The sequence below is a fragment of the Pecten maximus genome, chromosome 3, assembly GCF_902652985.1.
Source record: "Pecten maximus chromosome 3, xPecMax1.1, whole genome shotgun sequence".
NCBI lineage: Eukaryota > Metazoa > Mollusca > Bivalvia > Pectinida > Pectinidae > Pecten > Pecten maximus.
In genome coordinates this window covers 32,071,939-32,098,178 of record NC_047017.1, presented here as the reverse complement: position 1 = coordinate 32,098,178, position 26,240 = coordinate 32,071,939, and the positions used below count along the sequence as shown (strand labels likewise).

Sequence of the window (26,240 nt, the reverse complement as noted above, 5' to 3'; positions counted from 1 at the left end):
GAATATCCCTATATTGTCCTTTATAGATAATCGGTGACAAATATGATGTGTGTTGTTTAACACTTATGACATGCGATACGACTAAAACTACAAAAATATAAATAAATACAATAAAATATATATCTAATCAGATAACGTTATAGATGTACAGATCAATACATTCATTTTACTTGCCTTCACATATTTGACCAATCATTTCGAAACCGTCTTTGCATTTACAGGAGAATCCAGGAGTTTCGTTAGTGCAATCAGCATTATCTGGACACGCGTTTTCATCTTGGGAACATTCGTTGATATCTGAATGTGGATAAAGATACCGTTGTTATCAAGAGAGGGTACTTCAGAACATATTCTAAGAAATCATTTACTTTGGCATAGACATCTTCATATGATGAAGTACACGTATATATGTAGAAGAAATCAGGATGATCTATTATCTATCCATTTCCTTTTGCCTTATCTGCCAAATTATGCCACGGACTACAACATTTGAAATCTATACAGTTGATTGGAACAAGATCAATAGGTTTCAATAAATAGCAATGAAGTAAACAGCGATCTAAACTCTGACAAGAAGGAAGAATTCATACTGAAGTTAGCTTTAGTGCGATATTAAGTTAGAAAACATTTTATAATGTTATTCATCATAAACAGTTAATTGCCATAGTCTGTTGTCTTCTGAGTATTGGAAAAATTAAATATGCTACTGGTGTGTGAAACAATTTCTATTTGTATACAGTTAAGTTTCACGTAAAGACTAGTTTCAACAACAAAAAGGCTTGTTAAATTACAAACGAGTCCTGCTAGTGGGCCTGTATCATGACAGACGAGTACTATATGCCCTTTAACATTACTGACGAGTAATAGAAGATCTGTAACATTACTGACTGGTACTATACGTCCTGTAACATAACATACGGGTACGGGATGACAATTTACATGAATGACGAGTACTAGAAGGTCTGTAACATTACTGACGAGTACTAGAAGGTCTGTAATATTACTGACGGGTACTATATTTCCTGTAACATACCTTACGGGTACTAGATTACCATTAACATTACTGACGAGTAATAGAAGGCCTGTAATCTTTCTGATGAGTAATAGAAAGCATGTAACCTTACTGACGAGTAATAAACGGCATGGTATATTTCAGATGAGTCCGGCAGCACTACTGACGAATGCTAGTTTCTTTTTATTGCTTGGAAAACATTATATCCAATATTTAGTTCTTATATCTGCTTTCTACCAACATATTGGGTGTTTTCTAAGAGGATTGTATCATAACTGATTCTGAAGTCATTTTCCATAGAAGTGTGAGAGGTTGTATTATCTTGTCATCTGTGTAATCAGTTTTCAATTCAATTACCATAAAGACTGTAATTTGTGTTGATGAATATCCCTATATTGTCCTTTATAGGTAATCGGTGACCAATATGATGTGTGTTGTTTAACATTTATGACATGCGATACGACTAAAACTACAAAATACAAATAAATACAATAAAATATATCTATATCTAATCAGATAACGTTATAGATGTACAGATCAATACATTCATTTTACTTGCCTTCACATATTTGACCAATCATTTCGAAACCGTCTTTGCATTTACAGGAGAATCCAGGGGTTTCGTTAGTGCAATCAGCATTATCTGGACACGCGTTTTCATCTTTGGAACATTCGTTGATATCTGAACGTAGATAAAGATACCGTTGTTATCAAGAGAGGCAACTTCAGAACATATTCTAAGACATCATTTACTTGTGCATAGACATCTTCATATAATGAAGTAGACGTATATATGTAGAAGAAATCAGGATGATGTATTATCTATGTACTTACTTTTGTCTTATCTGCCAAATTATGCCACGGACTACAAGATTTGAAATCTATACAGTTGATTGGAACAAGATCAATAGGTTTCAATAAATAGCAATGAAGTAAACAGCGATCTAAAATCTGACAAGAAGGAAGAATTCATACTGAAGTTAGCTTTAGTGCGATATTAAGTTAGAAAACATTTTATAATGTTATTCATCATAAACAGTTAATTGCCATAGTCTGTTGTCTTCTGAGTATTGGAAAAATTAAATATGCTACTGGTGTGTGAAACAATTTCTATTTGTATACAGTTAAGTTTCACGTAAAGACTAGTTTCAAGAACAAAAAGGCTTGTTAAATTACAAACGAGTCCTGCTAGTGGGCCTTTATCATGACAGACGAGTACTATATGCCCTTTAACATTACTGACGAGTAATAGAAGATCTGTAACATTACTGACTGGTACTATACGTCCTGTAACATAACATACGGGTACGGGATGACAATTTACATGAATGACGAGTACTAGAAGGTCTGTAACATTACTGACGAGTACTAGAAGGTCTGTAATATTACTGACGGGTACTATATTTCCTGTAACATACCTTACGGGTACTAGATTTCCATTAACATTACTGACGAGTAATAGAAGGCCTGTAACCTTTCTGATGAGTAATAGAAAGCATGTAACCTTACTGACGAGTAATAAACGGCATGGTATATTTCAGATGAGTCCGGCAGCACTACTGACGAATGCTAGTTTCTGTTTATTGCTTGGAAAACATTATATCCAATATTTGGTTCTTATATCTGCTTTCTACCAACATATTGGGTGTTTTCTAAGAGGATTGTATCATAACTGATTCTGAAGTCTTTTTCCATAGAAGTGTGAGAGGTTGTATTATCTTGTCATCTGTGTAATCAGTTTTCAATTCAATTACCATAAAGACTGTAATTTGTGTTGATGAATATCCCTATATTGTCTTTTATAGGTAATCGGTGACCAATATGATGTGTGTTGTTTAACATTTATGACGTGCGATACGACTAAAACTACAAAATACAAATAATTACAATATAATATACATCTAATCAGATAACGTTATAGATGTACAGATCAATACATTCATTTTACTTGCCTTCACATATTTGACCAATCATTTCGAAACCGTCTTTGCATTTACAGGAGAATCCAGGAGTTTCGTTAGTGCAATCAGCATTATCTGGACACGCGTTTTCATCTTGGGAACATTCGTTGATATCTGAACGTAGATAACGATACCGTTGTTATCAAGAGAGGCTACTTCAGAACATATTCTAAGACATCATTTACTTGTGCATAGACATCTTCATATGATGAAGTACACGTATATATGTAGAAGAAATCAGGATGATCTATTATCTATCCATTTCCTTTTGTCTTATCTGCCAAATTATGCCACGAACTACAACATTTGAAATCTATACAGTTGATACAATAAATAGCAATAAAGAAAACAGCGATCTAAAATATGACAAGAAGGAAGAATTCATAGTCTGTTGTCTTCTGAGTATTAGAAAAATTAAATATGCTACACGTATCAATTTCTATTTGTATACATTGAAGTTTCACGTAAAAACTACTTTCGAATACAAAAAGGTTTGTTAAATTACAAACGAGTACTGCTAGTGGGTCTTTATCATTACAAACGAGTACTAGATATCATGTAAAATAACTGACCGCTACTATATGTCCTGTAACATAACTTACGGATACTACATGACCATTTACATTACTGACGAGTACTTGAATGCCTGTAACATAACTGAATGGTACTATACGTCCTGTAATAACTGACTGGTACTATACTTCATGTAACATAACTTACGGGTACTAGATGACCATTAACAATATAATACAGACGAGCAATAGAAGATCTGTAACATTACAGACGAGTACTAAAAGGCCTGTAACGTTACTGACTGGTACTATACGTCCTGTAACATAACTTACGGCCACTGGATGACCATTAACAATATAATACAGACGAGCAATAGAAGATCTGTAACATTACAGACGAGTACTAAAAGGCCTGTAACACTACTGACGATTATAGAAGACCTGTAATATTTCAGATGAGTCCGGCAGCATTACTGACGAATGCTGGTTACTGTTTATCGCTTGAAACACGTTATATCTAATATTTAGTGTTAAAATATGCTTTCTTTCAACATATTCTAGCATGAAAGTGATATAACTGTATCGTAATACATTGTATGTTGTGTGTAATAAGTGTTAAGATTTTGGTACAAATTATTTCCAATGGTGCCATATATTACAAATAACTGATTTACGTATGTCATAAGGTAGGAAGACAAACAAGAGCTTTGTTTGTAGATCAGAACCCTCCTGATATCAAACCTATACATAAGAATACCATTTTGAATAATTTTTGGACGGCCGCCTTTCGGTCATTTCGTGTTCCTGATCAGACTCACAATTAAGCGAAGACGTATAGAAACTAAGAGGAACACAAACATCTAGTGTTAGAAAAGTATATATTAGGAAACAGTGGTAGGATGGTAGAACTATACTCGTAATAAAGTGAATCTTAAATGTTGAAGAGAATGGAAATGATATAGCTACCTGGTTTAGTATAGAACTGAGTAAACTAGCCTTAACATATTGAAATGTATATTCAGTGCTGAGTGTAATTGAGACAAGATGGATATTTAATGATTATGAGTAAGGAAACCTGATGACACACCTGAACAGTTTTTGCCGTCGCCTGAAAAACCGATTTTACATTGACAAGAAAATCCAAAAGCTTGGTCCGTGCATTCCGCATTTTCTGAACAGTCATGATTTCCATTTTGACATTCATTTTCACCTGAAAGAGAAACATTTACTCTAAGAATGTAAAGTAGATGTCCAGTGGGATGTGATTGAAGCCTAAACAGACATCTAAAACTGCGACTCGTAGGCTCTGATTTCTGTTCTCATACAACACAAAATGTAGGCTCGTCTTTGCTTGGTCGCAAACTACTTTTATTGCATAACGAACACTTACACTTCTTTATTCCCAGAGAAATTTAATGCCAGATTATGATATGTATGATAACGTTGGTACTCGTGAAGTTGAAAGTATTACCTCGATTAAGTTCATAAACGTTTGATATCAAAACTAAACAAAATAACGCATCACTCCTTACCATCAGAAGGTATCGCAAAAGGTCCCTCTGTCGGCTCTGGTCAAACAAAATAAAAAAAAGAAATTCATGCTATGATACATTAACGTTTTATTATGAGTTTATTTGTTCACACTCTCTGGCTAAAATGGTGTCACGTGATATCATATTGTCTGACCGATTAACAAACCAAGTGTGTCTAAAAAATATATATCAAGAATAATATCCAAATAATAATATTGTCCAAAAATATCAAGTATCTTGCACGCAACAAAACATAGACAAGCAATACCTCTGAATTTAAGAAAATAGCATAATCCTTAGTAAAATATTATCATTTAACGTAAATTAATTAATATGTAAGAAATTGAAAGTTATTGATATAGAAAAAGAAAGAATTTAATATTTAAAATTGTTCAAGAGGGAGGTCGAAATGTTCCGAACTATGAATAAATAAATATATTGTAAATATATAAACTAGCTCTGTTTTATCATGCGCTCGAATATTTTGTTTGGTAAATTTGGTTTCTAAACTATCTATTTTTTGTAAAGCCGAGCAACCGCAGGTGATTTGATTTAAACTCACATAGATAAATCAAGGGAGTTGATTACCCCGAATACAAAATATGAGATTGAGGATGAAAGCGAAATCAAAGAGGAAACCTATTCGGGTTATGGAAGAACGAAGTTCATTTAAAAATGTTTACATGGAAATCCAATGAAAATTTCAAAAAAGTGTAGTATAAATCTTATCGGTTAATGGTCAGTAACCGGCCTCCATACAAAACAGACAATACCGAGACTTTCAAAATATCTTATTACAATGATAATATCACAGATGTTGTTCTTGGATTGGCAAACACATATTGAATTACATATCGGCGTCACAAAGATCAAACTGTACCCCAAATCTATTACATGTGTTTTAATAGGGTCATGAAACAGTTTCATCCCAACTTAGAACAGTATGTTTGCTGCTTCACAAATGGCAATTTCTCTCCAGATTGTTATCTGTCTCCAGACAATGTCTGAACGTCTAAGCTGCTTGAAATGGAAGTCGCACTGGATCTTTCTTAATGTTTGATGTTTTAATGACGTTTTCATCTTATTTCCGTTTTCAAATAGACTACAGTTGTTCCTATTTAACCGACTTCATGTTCGATCAGACACGTTTGGAAAAGGGTAACATACTTTAGATGATTCAACTTCCGGTCTGTTGTCTAATTACCTAAATTGTCATTGGATCAGTGACAGTTGCAACATTTTACTCCTCAAAAAGGAAACATTACTGAACTATATGCGTTTGAAATTATATCAGAGACATGAACAGGAGTATGAATATGGAGTGTAAGATTGACGCGTTAAGATAACATTTTGTTCCAAATGTATGTAGTGACGAATTGTACTTACCAAAAAACCCACCCGAAGGTCCCTCGTCTATGACCATTTGTGTCTCTGGAGGATAGAAATATGTTGTTTTCATTACACCAAAGTGCATACTTTTTTATCTACAATATATACGTAGGTGTGAATAAGTTTATATTGGCAGTATAGCGTAGATAGTTGTGTTTCTTTATTTATTAACGATATGGTATAATAAAGATGTGCGGACCTAGGCAGTCTTTCATATGTGGCTGTATAGGTTTATAAAGTGAGAGTCTATCAGATGAAGATGTATGGATTTCTATAGCGAGATTATGTCATATAAATTCTATTTACAGGTTTTCGAGATGATATTCTTCAAAATTTTGGCTACTGGACCAGTGTTGAAAAATTCCATTTAAGCAGGACGGTGGTAAACGTTAACATCAGCGTCTATGAATCATTTGGTTTCGTGGTTCCTATGTAGATATATGGATTTTTATAGTGAGAGTCTGTCACATATAGATATATGGATTTTTATAGTGAGTCTGTCATATGTAGATGTGTTGATTTATATCTCGATATTCTATCATATATAGATTTATGAATTTTTATAGTGAGAGTCTGTTATATGTATATGTATGGATTTACATCTCGAATTATGTCATATGTAGATGTATGGATTTATATAGCGAGAGTCTGTCCTATATAGATTTAAGGATTTTTATAGTGAGAGTCTGTCATATGTATATGTATGGATTTATATCTCGATATTCTGTCATATGTAGATGTATGGATTTATATAGTGAGAGTCTTTCATATACAGAAGTATATATTGACAGTCTGTCATACAAAGATGTATATTGACAGTATAATATTTGTAGGTATATTTGTTCTCCTATATTACGCTCTCGGCATTTTAATTTATTAAGATTTTGAACTTGGATCCGAGCTACTCAATTATATTGTGTCACGTGATATTTTGTTAATGCATTCAAGAATCGCTTCGACGTCATAACGTCATGATTTCACGTACAGACAGCTGCTGAAACTAGATTTATCAAAATGATGTTCTCCCAGCGCATTGCAAAATATTATTGATCAATGTAACGACTTTTTGACGGTAGTTTAACACAAAACTGTCAGTGACGTGCATTTCAAAATGTTTAAGGTAAAAGCCGATCGATTGAAACAATTTTAGTCTCACGTAATGCATTTCTGTTACTATTTAGATATCCGTAATTAATATTGTATATGACGGTAAATTCACAATACACAATGTACATACTAAAAATACGTCGTCTTGCAAAGCGTTCCAAACAAAGGCTCTTAAACCCGACAGTGTTTTGTTTACAGGAAGAAGATGCCAGAACGCTCGTACATACGCACATAAAGGATGGACTAGATTCGATACGCCGCATAGAAAAGTGTACGTTGTTCCGCACATAGTCCGCGATTCTTCAATTTATGGATTAAAGAATTGCAGGCATGTTTGAAAGATGTCTAACTTTAACGAGTTTGTCAACTACTTCTACCTGACCAAATGAACATGAAACGAATATGTAAAAAATATAAATCTTAATTTTGAATATTTGGTAGTGACTTTCTAACATGATGAAACTACACCTTGATTACATATATTTGTTATCACATGTAATTAAGTAGAATTTCTACCGTATCATTGTGGTAGAAACAGTTCACACGACGTCTGGATATGGTATTTATTTCATTGGAGTTTTAGCTCGTGGTCTCTTTAATTTTTAAAAAAATGATATAAATATATATATACTTTATCCGATAACCACTTGTTATGTAACCTTCATATCTTCATATAATTGACAGTATAAAATATGGGCTTGCTGATGCTTGTATTGACCGTCTGATATAACATTGATCATTTGTAGGTATATGTATTTATATATTTGAAGATTCACATAAAACATGAGGTCTGTAATGATGTTTATATTTACACCCAAACATTTATTTGCGTCTTAATGATTATAAAAAGGTTTTCAGTGTATCTATGTATAATGAACCGTTAAAGATATTTCGTATGATTTGCTTTATATACAAAACAGGGATTTTTTTCTGTAAAAAATCGTCATGGGTCAATAGTTATGCGTATGCTCCTAACGTCTTATTATTTATCTTTGATGATTTGAGGCTTAATACGTTATCAATGTGATGTCACACTTTTGAATCATGTGACGACACGGCTTTGAAACATGTGACGTCATGTTAATGATACATGTGACTTCATGACATTGCAATACGTGGCGACTTGATATGTATTGATGAATAGCTAATGCAGTTGATCTTTATATCAGAATCCTTTGAGTCGACCACACGACTAAAACTATTATTCGTCAAAGGAGTAAACGACAATCAAATGTATAGTGTATTATTACATAATTCATTGTTTTTATCGTGTACTTATTGACATATGGTACCTGAGGTGATCATAAATCATTTAATGCTATCTACGTACCTTCGCATGCGCCATTAACCATTTTATATCCATCCACACACTCACACCTATAAGTTCCTGGCGTGTTGAAACACTCCGAGTTGTCGATAGAACAATCAGCAGTGCCCAGTTCACATTCATTGATGTCTACAATTAAAATGGAGGTATTATTTGAAAACCCTATCATTTCATTTCCTACAAGATCTTCATAGTTAAGATTCGTATTAAACATCAATGTGTTCTAACGGTATTGAAAAAAACTTACTAAAATTCTTTTCCTTTTCATTATAAAAAATATTGTGCTATCATATCATCCTCGTTATACCATATTAAATACTAGTTAATCATCCTTTCTACACCATATACGTTACTGTACGATGATCCTTGTTATACATTGTTATACCATGTAAGAAACTGTGCCACACATCCCTGTTATATCATTTTAAATACTGTGATTTCATCGTCTTTACACTATAACAAATACTGTAGTATCATATTGGTTATACCCTGTTAAAATGTTTATAACTGGATTATCATCCGTGTTATACAATGATAAATACTGTGATATCATCATTGTTAACCTTCGATAAAAGATTCTTAAATCAATTCTCGTTATACCATGCAAGTAACTGTGCCATAAAACCTTGTTATATTATGTTAATTACTGTGATATCGTCCCTGTTGTATCATTTAATTACTGTGATATCGTCCTTGTTACATCATCTGATTACTGTGATATCCTCCTTGTTATATCATTTAATTACTGTGATATCGTCCTGGTTATATCATTTAATTACTGTTATATCGTCCTTGTTATATCATTTATTTACTGTTATATCGTCCTTGTTATATCATTTATTTACTGTGATATCGTCCTTGTTACATCATTTGATTACTGTGATATCGTCCTTGATATATCATTTTAATTACTGTGATATCGTCCTTGTTATATCATTTAATTACTGTGATATCGTCCTTGTTATATCATTTAATTACTGTGATATCGTCCCTTGTTATATCATTTAATAACTGTGATATTGTCCTTGTTATATCATGTTAATTATTGTGATATTGTCCTTGTTATGTCATTTAATTACTGTGATATCGTCCTGGTTGTAACATTTTAATTACTGCGATATCGTCCCTTGTTATATCATTTAATTACTGTGATATCGTCCTGGTTATATCATGTTAATTACTGTGATATCATCCTTGTTATATGATTTAATTACTGTGATATCGTCCTTGTTATATCATTTAATTACTGTGATATCGTCCTTGTTGTATCATTTAATCACTGTGATATCGTCCCTTGTTATATCATGTTCATTGCTGTGATATCGTCCCTTGTTATATCATTTATTTACTGTGATATCGTCCTTGTTATACCATTTAATTACTGTGATATCGTCCCTTGTTATATCATTTAATTACTGTGATATCGTTCTTGTTATGTCATTTTAATTACTGTGATATCGTCCCTTGTTATATCATTTAATTACTGTGATATCGTCCTGGTTGTAACATTTTAATTACTGTGATATCATCCTTGTTATACCAAGTAAGTAACTGTGCCCTCACCCATGTTATACCATGTTAAATACTATGAAATCGTCCTCGAAATATCATAATACATACTGAGCTGTCATCCGTGTTATACTATGTACGTAACTGTATTTGTTATATCGTGCTAAATATTGTGACACCATATAAAATACATAGTAATGATTTTTTTTGCCTAATCCGTGCTAAACATGGACTCGTCTGGCATTATGGTCATTTACCCCATACTCAGTAGTATCCAAGAATTAAATATTACCCTTAAAAGTCCAGGAAGAAATAATGCTTATTTCATGACCCAATTTAGGACTAAAAAAGGCTTTTCCCATTACAACATACACAGTACTAAATATAAACATAAGTGGACAGGACCAGCATCACTCGAAAGCATGATGAATGACGTCAAACACTTACCATCACATGATTTGACGCCATCACCTTTGAACCCAACAGGGCACTGGCACTTGAAGTTACCATCGGTATTCACGCATTTAGCAGATGCTATGCAGGCTGACCCTCCAGGAGAATATTTTAGGAAAGGTTTGCCATTGTCGTCTATGCATTCATATGTTCCTGAACAGTCTTGAACTATGGGATCGCCAATCTATAAATAAATAATGTATCAAAAATAAATTGAATTAAAACAGTCGTGGGGATTTTGTCGATGTGGCTCAATGGATAATTTGTCTACGATAGATCAATGAAGAGCTTGTTGGGGGTAGATCAATAAGCTCTTTGTGCAAGGTCACTAATAAATTGATAAGATATAGTTCCTTTATTGATAGGGTACCTTATGGGGCATTGGAGGAGCTGAATACAATTGTTCTTCGTTTACCCGTATCAAGCAGACAACATATATGTAATTAATATGTAGATTATTAAATAAACTACACTTTGTGTGTTACTACTCACTCGAATGTGTGTACCATCATGCATAAGACAGCCACACTCGCTTTCCTTTATACACTTGTCGCCACTTAGGAGATAACCCGCCTTACAAACACATCCTTCGTACGGCGGTGTACATGTCTCTTCTGGGGGCGGGGCGCCACAGGTAGGCTGGCAGCCAACAACTGTATCTCTATACTCCATGTTTACCCCGCAATTTGTACCTGTAAATATGAAAATTTGCTAGCAGGTTGTTTAAGTTTCCAATATATATATTATCAGGGTACGTAGCAATTAAAATCCACGATACAAATTTGAATCATAACTGCACCAATGAAAAGCATAGATGTTAGGTCTTCTGGAGCTGATGACGATTTTAATGCTTTGATACTCAGATAATATAGACTCTTAATTAATCGTTATTATGAACGATTTTTCGTTATTATCTATTGATAAGAATTTATTATTCAAGTAAAGTGTAACCTTAGAAATAACCCGGCGTATACGCCCGTTTCGTTAGCATGCATGGTAATGCTAAAGTGTAGGCCAATATTTGCTCAGCTACATATTTTAGCAAACAGGTCATTAATATTAATACTATATAAATTGGAAATAGGGATCAACAACTATCTTCTATTCATTTAAGCATTTTTGTGGATTGAACAACAGGCTACCTATACATAAGTTTTCTCCACAAAAAGTTAATTAATTAATCAAGTTAGATGGAGTAAAATGGACAATAATATCGAAAACAAGCATAAGCACCAAAATCATACAAATGAAAGGGATTTTGTAAAGGATTTTTACATTCATTTTGACATGTATGGATGTTCTTCGTATTTTGATGTATTCCTATCTAGCCTGTATCAGGATGACACTTACAAACGTTCTCAATCAATAGCGGAAGATATATTTTATTTGTAAGGCAGAGTGATTTAAAAAAAACTTTACGTTGATGCAATACTAACGTAATTTCAATAGTTTAAATAAGATGATATCAGCCCATAATGTAAAAACTGACCTCACATTTGTAACATCGCTTTGATTGGCTTTTACAGTGGCGTAATAATTTCTTAGAGAAAAGCGTCCATCAATAAAACTACACTTCATTCTTATTTTTGTGTATTATAGCTCCATAACATGATATATATATAGAGAGAATACATGGTCAGTGTCTTAAAATATAAGCTGTATTTTGGTGAGGGTAAAGAAAGACAAAAGTGGCGAGCCTTGGCGAGCCACTTTTGTCTTTCTGTCCCGAGCATCCTGCAACAGTCATAAAAATAATCATCCAAAATAATCATTTTGAAGTGAAAGGCTGTCGAAAATGACAGAAATATGTTCGCATTTTAAACGTAGTTTCACTTTGAAGTAGGTCAGTCGAACTGACGCACGTGCTAAGATTCCAAAATACAGCTGTTTTCCGTCACTGCCGTATACAGCAAAAATATATACGGTGGGTGTATTCCGACAATGCGGTGGCAGTGGCAGGATACATATATATATATATCTACCGCAATATGCTGTGTTGTTCCACTCTCAAGCCATTGTATGAATGTGCCGACTGTTTGATATATATATATATGTGTGTGTGTGTGTTATATTCGATTATTGGAATAATGACCTTCCGGTCTTTTGATTGGCCAAGAATTCGAATATTGACCCGAGCTGCATTTGTTATTGACGTCGTCAATAATCGAATAACGTCCCATCACTGGGTCCCGGCCGTCAACCTGTACACCTTATTTGTATACCAGAAATGAGACTCGGCTACGTTTCCTTTGATTAGCGCCGATATTATTATCCCCTTTTGACGAAAGTCGGGGAGGGGATATAGCGTTCCGTTCGTACGTAAGTACGTAAGTGCGTATGTTCACTTTTTGTCAGCGCTTTTGCGACTTATTTTTGAACGGATTCTGACCAAACTTCATATATGGGTCCAGCATGGGAATACCTCGAACGAGGTCGTGTTTCAGGGTGCCAAGAACAAGGTCAAGGTCAGCGTTATTTTCTATAGAAAATCTTTGTCAGCACTCTTGCAACTTCATTTCTGAACGGATCCTGACCAAACTTCATATATTGGTCAAGCATAGCAATACCTCAAACAAGTTCGTGTTTCAGGGTGCCACAATTAAGGTCAAGGTCACCGTTACTATTTATAGAAAATCTTTGTCAGCGTTGCTGCGACTTCATTTTTGAATGGATCCTGACCAAACTTCATATATTGGTCCAGCATGGCAATACCTCAAAAATGCTTATATATGCATTTAGATACACACATAATTATAATAACTATCAGGACATGAAGTTGCTAGTGTGATGCGTAACAAGATACTGTTGAATGCATAACAATATGTACCATATTTAACTGGCAATGAACCCATGCCTTATAATAAGCCCATCCATGTCAGTTCAGTGCAAATGACAACTGATATTATTTCAATGTCCTGCAATAACCCCACCCCCCCATTTTGCGTCAGAGTTCATGTGTTAGCAGGCGAGGGGATTTGTATCGTTTGCGATGCCTTGTTGTGTTAGAAAAAGGTCACACGACTTGTAATTTTTGGATATGGAATTTATTTCACGCTCGTTAGTAATTTTTCTAAAAGTAACGAAGGATACTTGCTAAAGCTGGTATCTTTTGTAACTTTTAAAAATACCTTACTCGTGGGAAATAAATTCCATATCCAACAACCACTCGTGTATCATCTCTCTCTCTCTATATATATATATCCTTTAATATAAGGTAATATATGTTCTTAATTGGTCTCGTAACACAAAATACAAAAATGACTGTCGAATGACGGACAGACAATAGACGCCTAACTAAAGCACATTTCGATCGACTTTAGAATCCAATGAAGAAGTAAAACTTACGACATCGTGCCATTGATCTCCAACCAGATACTGTTATTCCATATTTTTCTCTGCAAAGTTCCGCATACATTTCATAGACACCACAAGCAGCCTCTCTCATTTTTGTCGGATTATTCCGCAATGAACAAGCATCAGTAAAACATGAGCTTGAGATATATGTTGCTTCTGCGATATTACGGCTGATGCAAGCATAGAAAGGACTAGTGCGCAAAGAAAATTTGTTTGAAACATCTACCAGATTACAAGCTAGACGGTTGATGATATTCTTGAATCTAGGTGGACATGGTGAAACTGGTACCAAACACCTGTAAAAAAGATGTAGTTATAATGACATCTTTCTTCAAATGGTAAATTATATCTGGTATTTAATTACATTTAGCATATAACCAGAATGATTACATATTTATTAGGTATTATACACATAGTAGCATGGTTATGAATGAAAATATTGTATCTTATCTATATATGTTGTTATCCAAAACCAACACGTATCGAGTTCCGAATGTTTTACATTTGTTTACGTGGAAATGTTTCTTATTGCCATTTTTCTGTATTTCACCACTTTAGGCCCAGCTTGTGTAACTATATATATACATTTTACCAATGGTATTCCACCTAAGATGTTTTCTGATTAATTATAATAGACCCTCGGCGAATTGATCATAGACTGAGGGGATAGTTTTCACAAACATAATGATATTTTTCGTTGTTTGCTTACTAAAATTGCGTAACTGTTCAATGTTCTATGTCTACATGTAATCGTTTGTAATTTACCTGTGTCTTAATAAAGGGGCAGATTGCCTCAAAAATTAAACAATTTACTTGTCTGTTCTGTCGTTTTTACTATTAACAAATATATATATGAAGTAATTTTGTCTTTTATTTTGTAGTAACATCATTAACATCTATACTTAATCGAGATATCGAGTGTTATTGAACATAAATGTGCCTTATGCAATCTTTTGTGAAACTCAAATTGTAAGAGTTGTATCAATTAGTCTAAAAAAGGTTCGCCGTAGCAGCGTAAACGCGGCCTAGGGTAAAGCGGGGAAAGTTACTACATGTGCACATACTGAAATTGCGTTTGTGCTTTTGAATTAATGACTTTTTTTAGGTTGTAGAAATTCATTGTCGTGTGTTTGTATTCTAAGAGGGAATATCTCCTTTATAATGTTGTGTATAATAACTCAACCAACGATTTTTTATAAAAAGATATACAGAAAAATAACTATCCTGAACTTGAAAGTGTTTAAAGAATCAGAAAAGAAATAAACAGACTTATATTGCTGCTTTTGAAATATTATATATATATTTAATAATGGTTCTACTTGGCTACGGTTCCTGAACACTTTTCTTACATCTCATGAACGAATATTTGTTAAAAAAAAGAAAGAAAGCAGCTGAAGTTATAATTGTAATTCACAAGTAATGAAGAACTAGAATAGCAAAACCCTCTAAAATATAAGTACGCTAAACCGGATTCGTGCTTTCCACATTAGTTGCCTTAATTTCAAAATTATGTATGATAAAAAATACGCTATTAGGAGAATGGCTATGGGCTTACCTGTCGTTGGTATTTGAATTAATACCTCTATATAGGATTTTTCTACGAATCTACATAAATTTATTCGTAAACGACGCGGAGATTTGAGATTTAACATCATCCCTTGAAAACGATTTTCATTTGTTCTCAATTTCACAGAATTTCTATATAATACTTACACACGATTTGTACTGACGAACACTTTTCAACATTTTAAAACCAATATATTTACCTTTCATTTTTATATGCTACAATTTATCTTTGACTGCTTTCGAAACTATCCCGATTGAAAATAATAAAAAAAGAGACTTCATATATATACTTATATTGTATTGCTGTCCAATGATAACGGGATACGGTAGAAAAAAAAAGTTTAATCCTTTAGTTATGCTTTCATCTCATCAATGCAAAACGTTTTAATCCTAGAGTGTTCAGTAAGATCATAAACTTGTTCAGAAAAATATAATGACATCTTCCAATAACACATTTGTTTAGATTGATATTGTATCTTTATCAAGCTACAAACTATCAGCTCTAAGTATTACAGTGGAATGAAATAGTGTATTCTATGTATTCATCCTCGAATGTGTAACTGATCTAGAGAAAAGTATCTAGTGACATTTCGTGCCTGTAACCTTCACCAAGCAAATGACTAATACTAAAATTTATTTACACTAAAATAAACTGTAACGGCAATGACAATTTTGACGTATAATCAAAACATATTCCCAATTGTTATTTTTCCCTTTCTACCGTGATAACAAATTCAAGTTGATTCGATATTCGAGGATTTGTCCATATTATAAGGATTTCTGTGAAATATGTCATTTAATATTATTGAATAACAACTGCCCTTATATTCACGGGAAATATTGAGAACCAACAAATGTATGATTACAAACATAAGCAGGCATTGTTATGTCATTTTTAAATGATCGAAAAAAAAAACAATAAAAAAAATGAGAAAAGTTATTTCCATTCACGTTTCTCGTTGAACTTTGTACAAACATTCCAATAATATCGACCTAAATGACAAGAAAAACAAGTCTGTACTTACTGTGCGTTCGTCAAACTATCCGAAGGGTCATAGACACGATATTTACTGATTTCAGCACTGTTCCGCACGATGTAGTCATCATTCCGTAGGTTGGTGCAGTCTCCACATATTCCATTTAAATCGTTTGCTTTATTTTTTGGAACCTGTACAACAGCATTCTTACGACCGTTGAAAGACACTTCGATACCACACTCCGGTGCTACAACGTTGACATGGCTTCCTCTCCTGGTAATATAAACTTTCCCGGATTGGGCGCGGTATGGAAGTGTAACTAGCTTGTCATTAACCTGAGGAATAATTGAGAAATGCTTAGATTGGGAATATGTATGTTTTTCTGGAATATTACACCCTAGTCAAGGTTGATTTGATATTGTTGCTACCCATTTAATAATTCCCGTCAATGACTCAACCTGCTAAAGGACAAATTGGCACAGCATATTTTATTAGCGACTGGATTTGGCATAAAGGAACTGTTACGGAAACAATATAATTTGCCTTATTTGATAATAATAATGTGTAGCAACCTATTAGACGACCAATGCTGAAAGTCAAAAGACTGCTTTAAGGCATGTGATATTCCTACCAAACGTTGGCCAATAAGATTTATTTATATATGAGTTAGGGTTCATTTTTGTGTCTACTTATCCAAATCATTATTGAATAATGTTTCATGCTGACAAATGATCAAATAATCTTAAGATTATGATCCACTGGATATGATTAGTATAAGCAGTAACAATCAGTGAACCGCTGCACACATACTACATATTCATATATTGGTTTAATCCATATTAAGTTCGAACTATGTTTTCGTTTACACGACGGTATTATGTCGTTGTTTTACAGAAAACACAATTACCACCACAAACGTAATAGTTTAACACATGTTCAAATAAATTCTTACCTTGACTCTTTTCTTCTGTAAAAGTTCAATGGTATATCCATATATTTCCATTGCCACGGAATGAGCGAATGCCCCGCCATTTCTCCTTGAAGACAGCTTGTTAGTGATTGTAACAGAATATGGACATTGTTTTGTAGGATCGTTTACTTCAGATAGAATGTATTTACATACACCTCCGAAACTCATAACATCCCCGTCAAACTGTTGATAATGTTGGCTGCCAAATACCCTACAGGTACACATCTCTAAAAACAAAGCTTTGAATAAATCGGAAGCAAATGCTTACGCTTGAGACTAATTTTCGATTCTGAAAACTCTTCTGACAAAACTTGCAGCATTACTTCATATATGCGATGAGTCATTTCTTCGTACTTATTAAAAATAATGCTAACGACAAACAACATTAACATATCTTGCATGCAGTATACATGCCCATTATTGGGAAATATTGGCATTGAAATAAAGTAATTATTAAAGACAATATATGCTGAGATGTTTGACTCAACGAGTTGGAATAAGAGAGGCAACAAAAACCATAAATCATGACATATACAACAGCATATCCCTATTAAAGCGTGAAATCACCGCTATAAGATAGCAAGCAATATAAAGACAGATAATTCTCCTATAACATCTGATACTTTTTAATATTATTCTTTTGTTGTTTACGTTTGGGTTTTTTTTGGTTTTTTTTGGTTTTTTTATTTACCCTTCCATTATTATTACATAAAGAGGTATGTTCGAAAGCAATATAGTCTGAATATATGTACTGGTTTCTTCGTTTTGCATAGAATATTTTTTCTTCCCATTACATTCAAATTGATACTTTTTGGAATAATTAACAGCAGCTTTTAAGACCGATAATGTTTTTCTTTGCAGCAAATAAGTATTACCCATCAACAATTTCTATTGAAAATCTGTAGTGTTTGTCAGATACTACCGTAAATGTATTTTAGTTCGATTAATCAAAATATAGTATAAGTCCTAATTAAATGAATTTAAGAGTCATTAAGTTATTAATTAATTGTTATTTTATACAATCTATACAAAAGACTTTGGAGGGCACTCACAAATAAATATATAGTTACGAGATATGCAAAAATGAATTTTGAAAAGGAATACATTAATTGGTATAAAAAGAGGAGTTAAATCAATTATTATATGGCAAGAGAACAAATATAACATTGTCTTGATATATAACTCAGAGAGAATACCTAAAAGTGGATTTTCAGTGTTTGGTTATATAGTGACGATCATAGAAGATATCAGTCCGCTCACTTTCAAATGTAAAGTCAGATAACGCGATAAAGTTTCTTCACTTATTGGTTACGCATTTGATAAGAAGAGAACCAGGTTTCATTAACTTAAACTACAAACACAGCGAAGGGAACTCAATTGTAATAATCTAAGGATGCAAATACGACGGACAAAATAGATAATTAACTCAATGTTGACTTGGTGTTAATGATTGTTTTTTTCTAACCGTAACATTCTTTTATTGGATTTCCACTCATTCCCTCTGGACATCTACATCGTCCGTCATCACATTTAGCATTGAAGCCACATTCTGGAGTACACACAGCTGAAAACAAATTCATAATTAAAGAACAGCTAAGTAGGACTTGTGTGTTTATTTCCACAAACGAAAACAAATATGGCACTGATCTGGTCGCCTAGATAAAATGATGTGATAACCGTTATACAACATGGTTTATGTTACAAGTGATATGTGATTTTATTTTCTTTTACCGTGGTATTTTTTTCTTAATAAGTTCCCATTTTATCTTTAAAAACTAAATTACCTTCTCCAATACAAGCTTCGACATCAGCTGACATACAGCCTTCGCTAATCCAGATGTTTTTCTCGTCAAATCTTATCATAGCTTTGTCACACGGCTTACTGCTATCGCTTCGGGACCAACTGTAAGGTACATTTATGTCTAAGATGCGGCCTTGGCCATTCATCGGGCAGGCTATTTTCTGTCCGATTTTTCCATAACATGATATCGTCTGGGTTGAAGAACACTCTACAACGAATGGTCATCAGAAAGTAGGAATACATCTTTGTCTTTATTAAGGTAAAATAAGCATTCTACATTCTTCATATTTTATAAATATATATCATTTTTTCCTTTTGTTTTAACCAATTTAATAATTCAAGACCATTTGTTTACATTTTGTAATGGTACTGTCACACAAGCAAGTACATTTTGTTTGATATGGTGCATGTATTTATATTGTTATAATTTTATGGTAATCAGTCATGTTTCACAACTTGTATGTTATCATAGATAATAGTCATTAAGGCTAGGCGGAAATACGTCACAGATAGATAAGCTTTTTACAGTGACTGTCATGGTTTGTCCCCACGTAATTTGTAATAGAAATTCCAAAGTCATATATCAGTTGAATCGGCATCAGATGCTTAGAAAATCTTTCCTTTGTGCATGTTTCTACCTTATTCTGTTAAAAATTACTTATTTATTGTTTATAATTATATATGTTTTTAGTTGGTATTATCGTATCGTATGTTTTTTCAAACGGTCAAAGAATCTTAGTATTTATTCGGTCCAGTCAACATTTTTTTATTGGTTAAGTAGGAACAATAGTATGCACAAACTTACCAACTTTCTTTTGTTTATAACACACTTGAAACACACTGCCACAACCCTCCTGAATAATGGAGATACTGTTTTTATTGTTATCATACCAATCGGATTCAAAGCAGGATTCCGTAGTCCCCGTTATTGGTGCGTATACTTTGATCAATTCCACGTTGCCATCTTTGACTGAACATGTTCCTTTTTCGCAATGCATAGTCTCATCCATAGCACCACTCGGACAAGAGAACTTGGTCTGTTTATAGCAAACCACGAACTCACTACCGCAACCAGTTTGTAAAATGGTAATGCTACTTTGTGAAACTTTAAACCAGGCAGCTTTGAAACATTCATCTTTGTCACCCGTCATGACTGGGGCAACGTTTTGAACTATTGTATATCCGTCTCCAATAGCACAGGTTCCTTCACTACATATAATAGTATTTTCCATGGCACCACTGGGACACACATAAGCTGGCTTCTTTTCTGTTATCAAAATATAGTACAGTGTTGTTTAAATATTAACATGTGAAATGAATAATGAATGAAAGCACATCCTGCGCTTTCGAAAAGTGATTATAAGATACATTTCTTTTCTGCATATACAAAATTCATTATTAATCATGAAAAAACAAATGCGCCAGAAATGATGAATTTTACCCAGTGAATTGAGTTGTAATAACAGTTGTAATAAACAACTTTTATTCAATGAGAGAATTAAATACATGATTTTTTTTACTTCATTCATGCATTTATTTAAGACGTTTAGTTACAGATCATTTAAAAATAGAGGTTATACAAGTTGGTAAAACTGTTTGAATTATTGATATCCGGGAAATATCCCTAGTATATAAAGAAAATGCTCATTATTGTTCAAATCTCTTAATGACAAGGCCGTGGATGTTCTTTGTCACGTTTGTATAGGTTTCAAACAAAAATATACTTTCTATAAAAGTAAAGGATTGTATATAAAATGTAGGGCATCTATTTTATTGAATAATTTAGAAAGTTTGTTGCTTTTATTAGCTATTATTGGTATTAAGATATGTCTTACCCCTATCATTGTATTGATAGATTATACTTTCTTCCTCCCACTTCATGACGAATCATCTCGTTTAATTTTGTTTAAAAAAAAAATCATCTGTAAAATGCTCTTGCGACCTTGTTCTTGAAACTTAGATATGTTCCATTTTTTCGATGCTCAGATTAAATCAAAATTCAAAGTATTAGACCAATCAAGTTAAGACAGAATTTAGATGCAATAAGACAGACCGAGGAACTGGACATGTTTTTGTTGTTTTTAAAATCTTAATGTACTTTAATGAAACATGTTGCATATTAACAATGTTCCTCCAAGGAAATTAAAAAATGTTATTTTTGAGAAAAAAAAAATTATATAAATAAATCATGTATATTTACTTTCACAACAGATATTACAAAACTCATATATCTATCTATATTAGCAGTTATATTTCATGACAATTCATATTATGCTTCTGGTTTTTAGTTTTTGCTGGAACACGTAATGGTCTCCTCTTGACATCCTGTGTGAAGAAATTGAATGACAAAATAAGAATTTCTTCCAGGGACGTGTTAATATAACGCTAAACAATACCGAACCAGGAACATGTACATTGTCTATTTGATTTATATCCTTGGCCAACGGCAGGAATGACATCGGAGTGGACAATGATTGTGACGTAACAAAAGGAATTACTTAGCGAACATGTATGTCAACTTTGTGAAAGTAAACTAATTATGTTCGGCTATAAAAAATATGCAAACACGTCTGCTACAGGTACCTGTACATTTTCCTTTTTTGTCAAGTTGAAATCCTTCTTGACAAACACATTTCCCTTTCACTCTTTCCTCATTCTTTCTACAGCCTTCTTCCGTGGATTCTGAAAACGAAAAGTACAAAATACACTTTGTAATAGTTTTTATATAACCAATCATCGGAATTTCAGGTTTGTAAATGCATTTTTAACTAAATACGATTGAATATGTGTAATAGTCATGACCTCATGCGTCCAGATGTGGGTGGATTTTTAGAACGAGAACAGGTAGTTGTAACTTCTCTTACTGGCCAATACGTCGGTAAGTATTTAGATTACAGCCGTATGCTATTTCAAACATGCAGGAAGCTTAATTCTAGGGGTTACATTTCAAATAGAATTCCAATGCTCCATCATAGACAAGTGTATTTATCAACGATATGTTCCTCATCCCACGCCATGAAGAATCGCCTCGTTTATTTTTATTTAAAGCATGGTCTCCTATTAACATTGTTCTGAAAACATAAACATGTCCGTTTATTTTGGTGCTTACATCAAATCTAAATCTAAATAATTTTAGTTTGAAACATAATAATGTCCAGTTTGACTGACATAGGGACTGAAAATGTTTTCTTCGTTCGGAAATACAGGAAAGAGACATGACGATGATTGAGACGATAGCATAAATGGTTGTGCCAATATATTCGCCAAAAACAACTCTGCAACACCAGGCCGAATTGATACCTGGGCAGCGTTAGAGTATGAGTTTTGATTGTTACCTGTCCGTGTGTCTCGTTCTTGTTCTTTTGCTTGTTTTAAGGCAACACCATATCTACGTTGATATCTAAATGTACTTTAATAAAACGTTTCATATTTATCATGTTTTTCCAAAGAATTTACGTGATTTAAGAAATTTGAACATTGAATGTTTGTTTATAAATAAATAAATCATGTATATTTACTTTCACAATGTTTTCCGTTTCTCTGATAACCAGGAAGACAATCACACTGTTTCGTGCGTTCCTTTGTTACACACACTGCGTTATTTCCACAACCATCACTTTCGTTCTGAAGTGTCATCGTCGCCGACTCTGTTCCGTTTCGTTGACACATGTACTTCTTTGTACAGTCGTCCGTTACGAACACATCACCTATCTGTTAAAAATTAATGATAGTCAATACTCTTCAATGCCTAAAGCATGTTTTATTTTACAGAAGATTCCATTGATAAACGAATAATTAACAAATGCTCATTAAGGAGGTTTGATGAAAATGTTAAAAGATAAATTTTAATGGATCACACGTCCTTTTCAGTTAACATTTATCGGTATCGATGTAGATTTTTGATATTTACCTTGAAATATTTCTCATTAAACGAACATCCACAATCTTTGGGCTCAACACACGCTTTATCATCTAGAACGTATCCCTCTTTACATACACATGTATCAGCCACTGGTAGTTCACTGATATACTCGGGCGTATCTTTTGCGTCAAGGCAAGTCTCTTGGTACCCATCCGCCGTGTGACGGTATATCTCATTTTCCTTACATGTCATAGCTTTCAAAATAGAAAATAAATCTCTGTTTCATTACATCGTGTCGTATTTTATCCGGGTACAAACATATTTCATCATCATTATTTTTATTACAAGCATGCCGTTGATAAGCATTTATATATTTCTGAATTTAAAATGCCTTCTTACTTTGCCCCGAATTCATTGAAAATTAGATAATGTTATTTTTATGAGGTCAACAAGTATTTGGAACTGGGTTCTAACATTTTTCTTGTGCAACAGACACAACTCATTATAAACACTTAACACAAAAGGAACTATTCCGTTTAATGAAACCCTTCTTTCATCCAGCTGATTACTCAACTTCTCAGTAAAAACGCCTCATTTAAACAATTATGCCAGCATATAATCACACTACTTGAAAAACAACAAAATGATTAGCATGTATGTAACAAACAATTTCCTAATTATTAATGTAGCATATCGATCGTGTTTGGCAGCTTTCACCACTTATTTAAACATATACATGCAAATATATGGAGTAGCACTTGTTTATACTTCCCTAATAACGATGAATTTTCATTTTTTAAGAATTGTTTATGAAATAGTATTCCTTTACAAATGTTTAAGTTTGTTTCGAAAAAAAAGAGAGAAAGAGTTAATTCTATTAGAAAAAAACAAAGCAAGAAAATAACCACGCAGGGACATTGAAATGGCAATGTAATAAAGCTTTGCTCTTTTTTTTTCAATAAAACCTCGATTGAATACTATGTAGAAATATGTATTACGAACTTTTTTAAGAGGCTACATAGAAAACACACACAAAAGTAATAAAATAGAAATATTTTGGAAAAGATGCAGAGACCAGGGATCGAATTCTCATCAAAATGTTTCCCCGCCAAAATCTTACACTTTTGAACAATTTGAATTTCATCCCTTAGATAGGAACTTGGCATACGTGTATCTTGCGTATCATATGCATATTTCAATACATTATGCCATGAAATCTATATACTCATTATATAATTCAAAACCTATTACAATAAACAAAACAACACAAATACATGAATAGTATTTTCTTATATGTTTGCGAAGCAGACGACATTTTTACATGACCACAGAACTAGAATATTATAATATATTATATCAAAAGGAAGAATACTAGGACAATTACCTCTTTTGGACGACATTGGTTCCATTGGTGTTGTATGCATAAGGGCATCTGTTATTTAGGTCTCCGCATTATATTACGCTTCACATTAGGACGTTACAGTTATACTCTTGACATTTGGCATTGCCAACCTTGCACGTCTTTTATATCCATTGTCTTACTTTAAATGTTCATATCGGATTAATTTCAAATACAATAATGAAAATCGAAATACTTACGACATAAACTTGGGGTTCTCCAGTTCGGATGGAAACCGATCTCCACCAAATAAGAAGCAAAATCCTCGATAGATGAGCATTCAGCTGTCTTCGGGTTTGGATTTGTTCGCATGTAAGCACACACATCAGTGGTACAAGAACTATGTACTTCCCGAGCTAGCAATTGAAGTTGTGGATCGTTCTTTACAATACGTTGAAACGGGCCGTCATCTTGCAATAAGATTCCACAAAATTCAGGAGAACTTGCGATCAGTAGCATATCTTCATTACATTTGTCGAACGGGTGCTTTTCAGGTTTACAACTGGAAAAGTACATCATGAGCACTGTAGTATTTTCTCGGATTGATTTGTTCTTACTTTAAAAAGTTGGACAGAATAACTTGATTATATATAAAAAAGATCAAACAACAAACACACAAACAAATAAACAAAAACACAAGGAAAGATAGTTTTTGAATATTGATTACATGTATATATTATTAAAATACCACATTAATGTGACCAAGAACTCACCTCCTCATTCTCATGAATTAACATTACATTAATTATTCCCGCGACAGTACAGCGGGAATTGTCTCAAATGACACCGTAAGGTGGTCGTGTTTGGAGTTCTCGGGGTACTTGTTTGGTAATGGTCACGTAATAGTGTAGGGTCAAATTCTAGCTTCCTTTGAAGCAGTGTGTGTTGTATAATATATCTTCAAGTTATAAGCATTTTACTTTAATAAGAACCTAGAAATATATAAACATATTCGGTCCACTGTGAACGATACATGAGCGGCTATGCTTTCTCAATTGGGCGTTTTAATATCCGACAAGCTTGGGGCATTCGAGGGAAAAGTTAAAGCAATTGAAAATCTCCAACGCTCAACGTTTGTAAATTCGCCTGACATCAAAGGTGACGAAAAGGACAAATTCGCAATAAAGAGTTGCGAAGAGCAATGCAAGTTTAACGAGAAGGTTGTGTCCGAATTACAGTCGACAGAGGAAAGTTCTGCCTACGATACGCAGGCCTCCCTCAAAGGAGAAGGTATGGATTTACTCTATCATTGCCAGAAGTTGATACACACTGATACTTCAGAGACCAACCAACCAATTGTTTTCCCATACACTTTAGTGTTAACGTTTTGGAGAATTTCATTTAAATTCTTGAATTCAGTATGACAATTATGGGTTATAACAAAAGTTTAGGGTCTGATATTCTCGAAAATCTTAAATGATTACCTATTAATTGTTATTACCTGAACTTTTGGGGAAAATATCAATCGGACTTACGAAATTAATATCAACATAGTTATCTATCAGGCTA

General features: G+C 33.3%; 1 protein-coding gene across 1 annotated transcript in view; it reads right to left on the bottom strand.

The window, feature by feature from the left end:
• The window catches only part of LOC117322715 (fibrillin-1-like), a 33,249-nt gene extending 9,665 nt beyond the window's left edge, over positions 1-23,584 (bottom strand). Inside the window, exons 1-12 of the mRNA XM_033877654.1 lie at positions 23,381-23,584; positions 22,989-23,181; positions 22,054-22,152; positions 20,276-20,737; positions 19,454-19,678; positions 19,135-19,233; positions 17,652-17,797; positions 16,748-17,034; positions 14,391-14,452; positions 11,295-11,494; positions 10,797-10,986; positions 8,844-8,969 (exon numbers count right to left, since the gene is read on the bottom strand). Of these exons, the coding sequence (XP_033733545.1) occupies positions 8,844-8,969; positions 10,797-10,986; positions 11,295-11,494; positions 14,391-14,452; positions 16,748-17,034; positions 17,652-17,797; positions 19,135-19,233; positions 19,454-19,678; positions 20,276-20,737; positions 22,054-22,152; positions 22,989-23,181; positions 23,381-23,584 (2,293 nt within the window). The remainder of the gene's footprint in view (positions 1-8,843; positions 8,970-10,796; positions 10,987-11,294; positions 11,495-14,390; positions 14,453-16,747; positions 17,035-17,651; positions 17,798-19,134; positions 19,234-19,453; positions 19,679-20,275; positions 20,738-22,053; positions 22,153-22,988; positions 23,182-23,380) is intronic.
• Between the last annotated feature and the right edge of the window lie 2,656 nt (positions 23,585-26,240).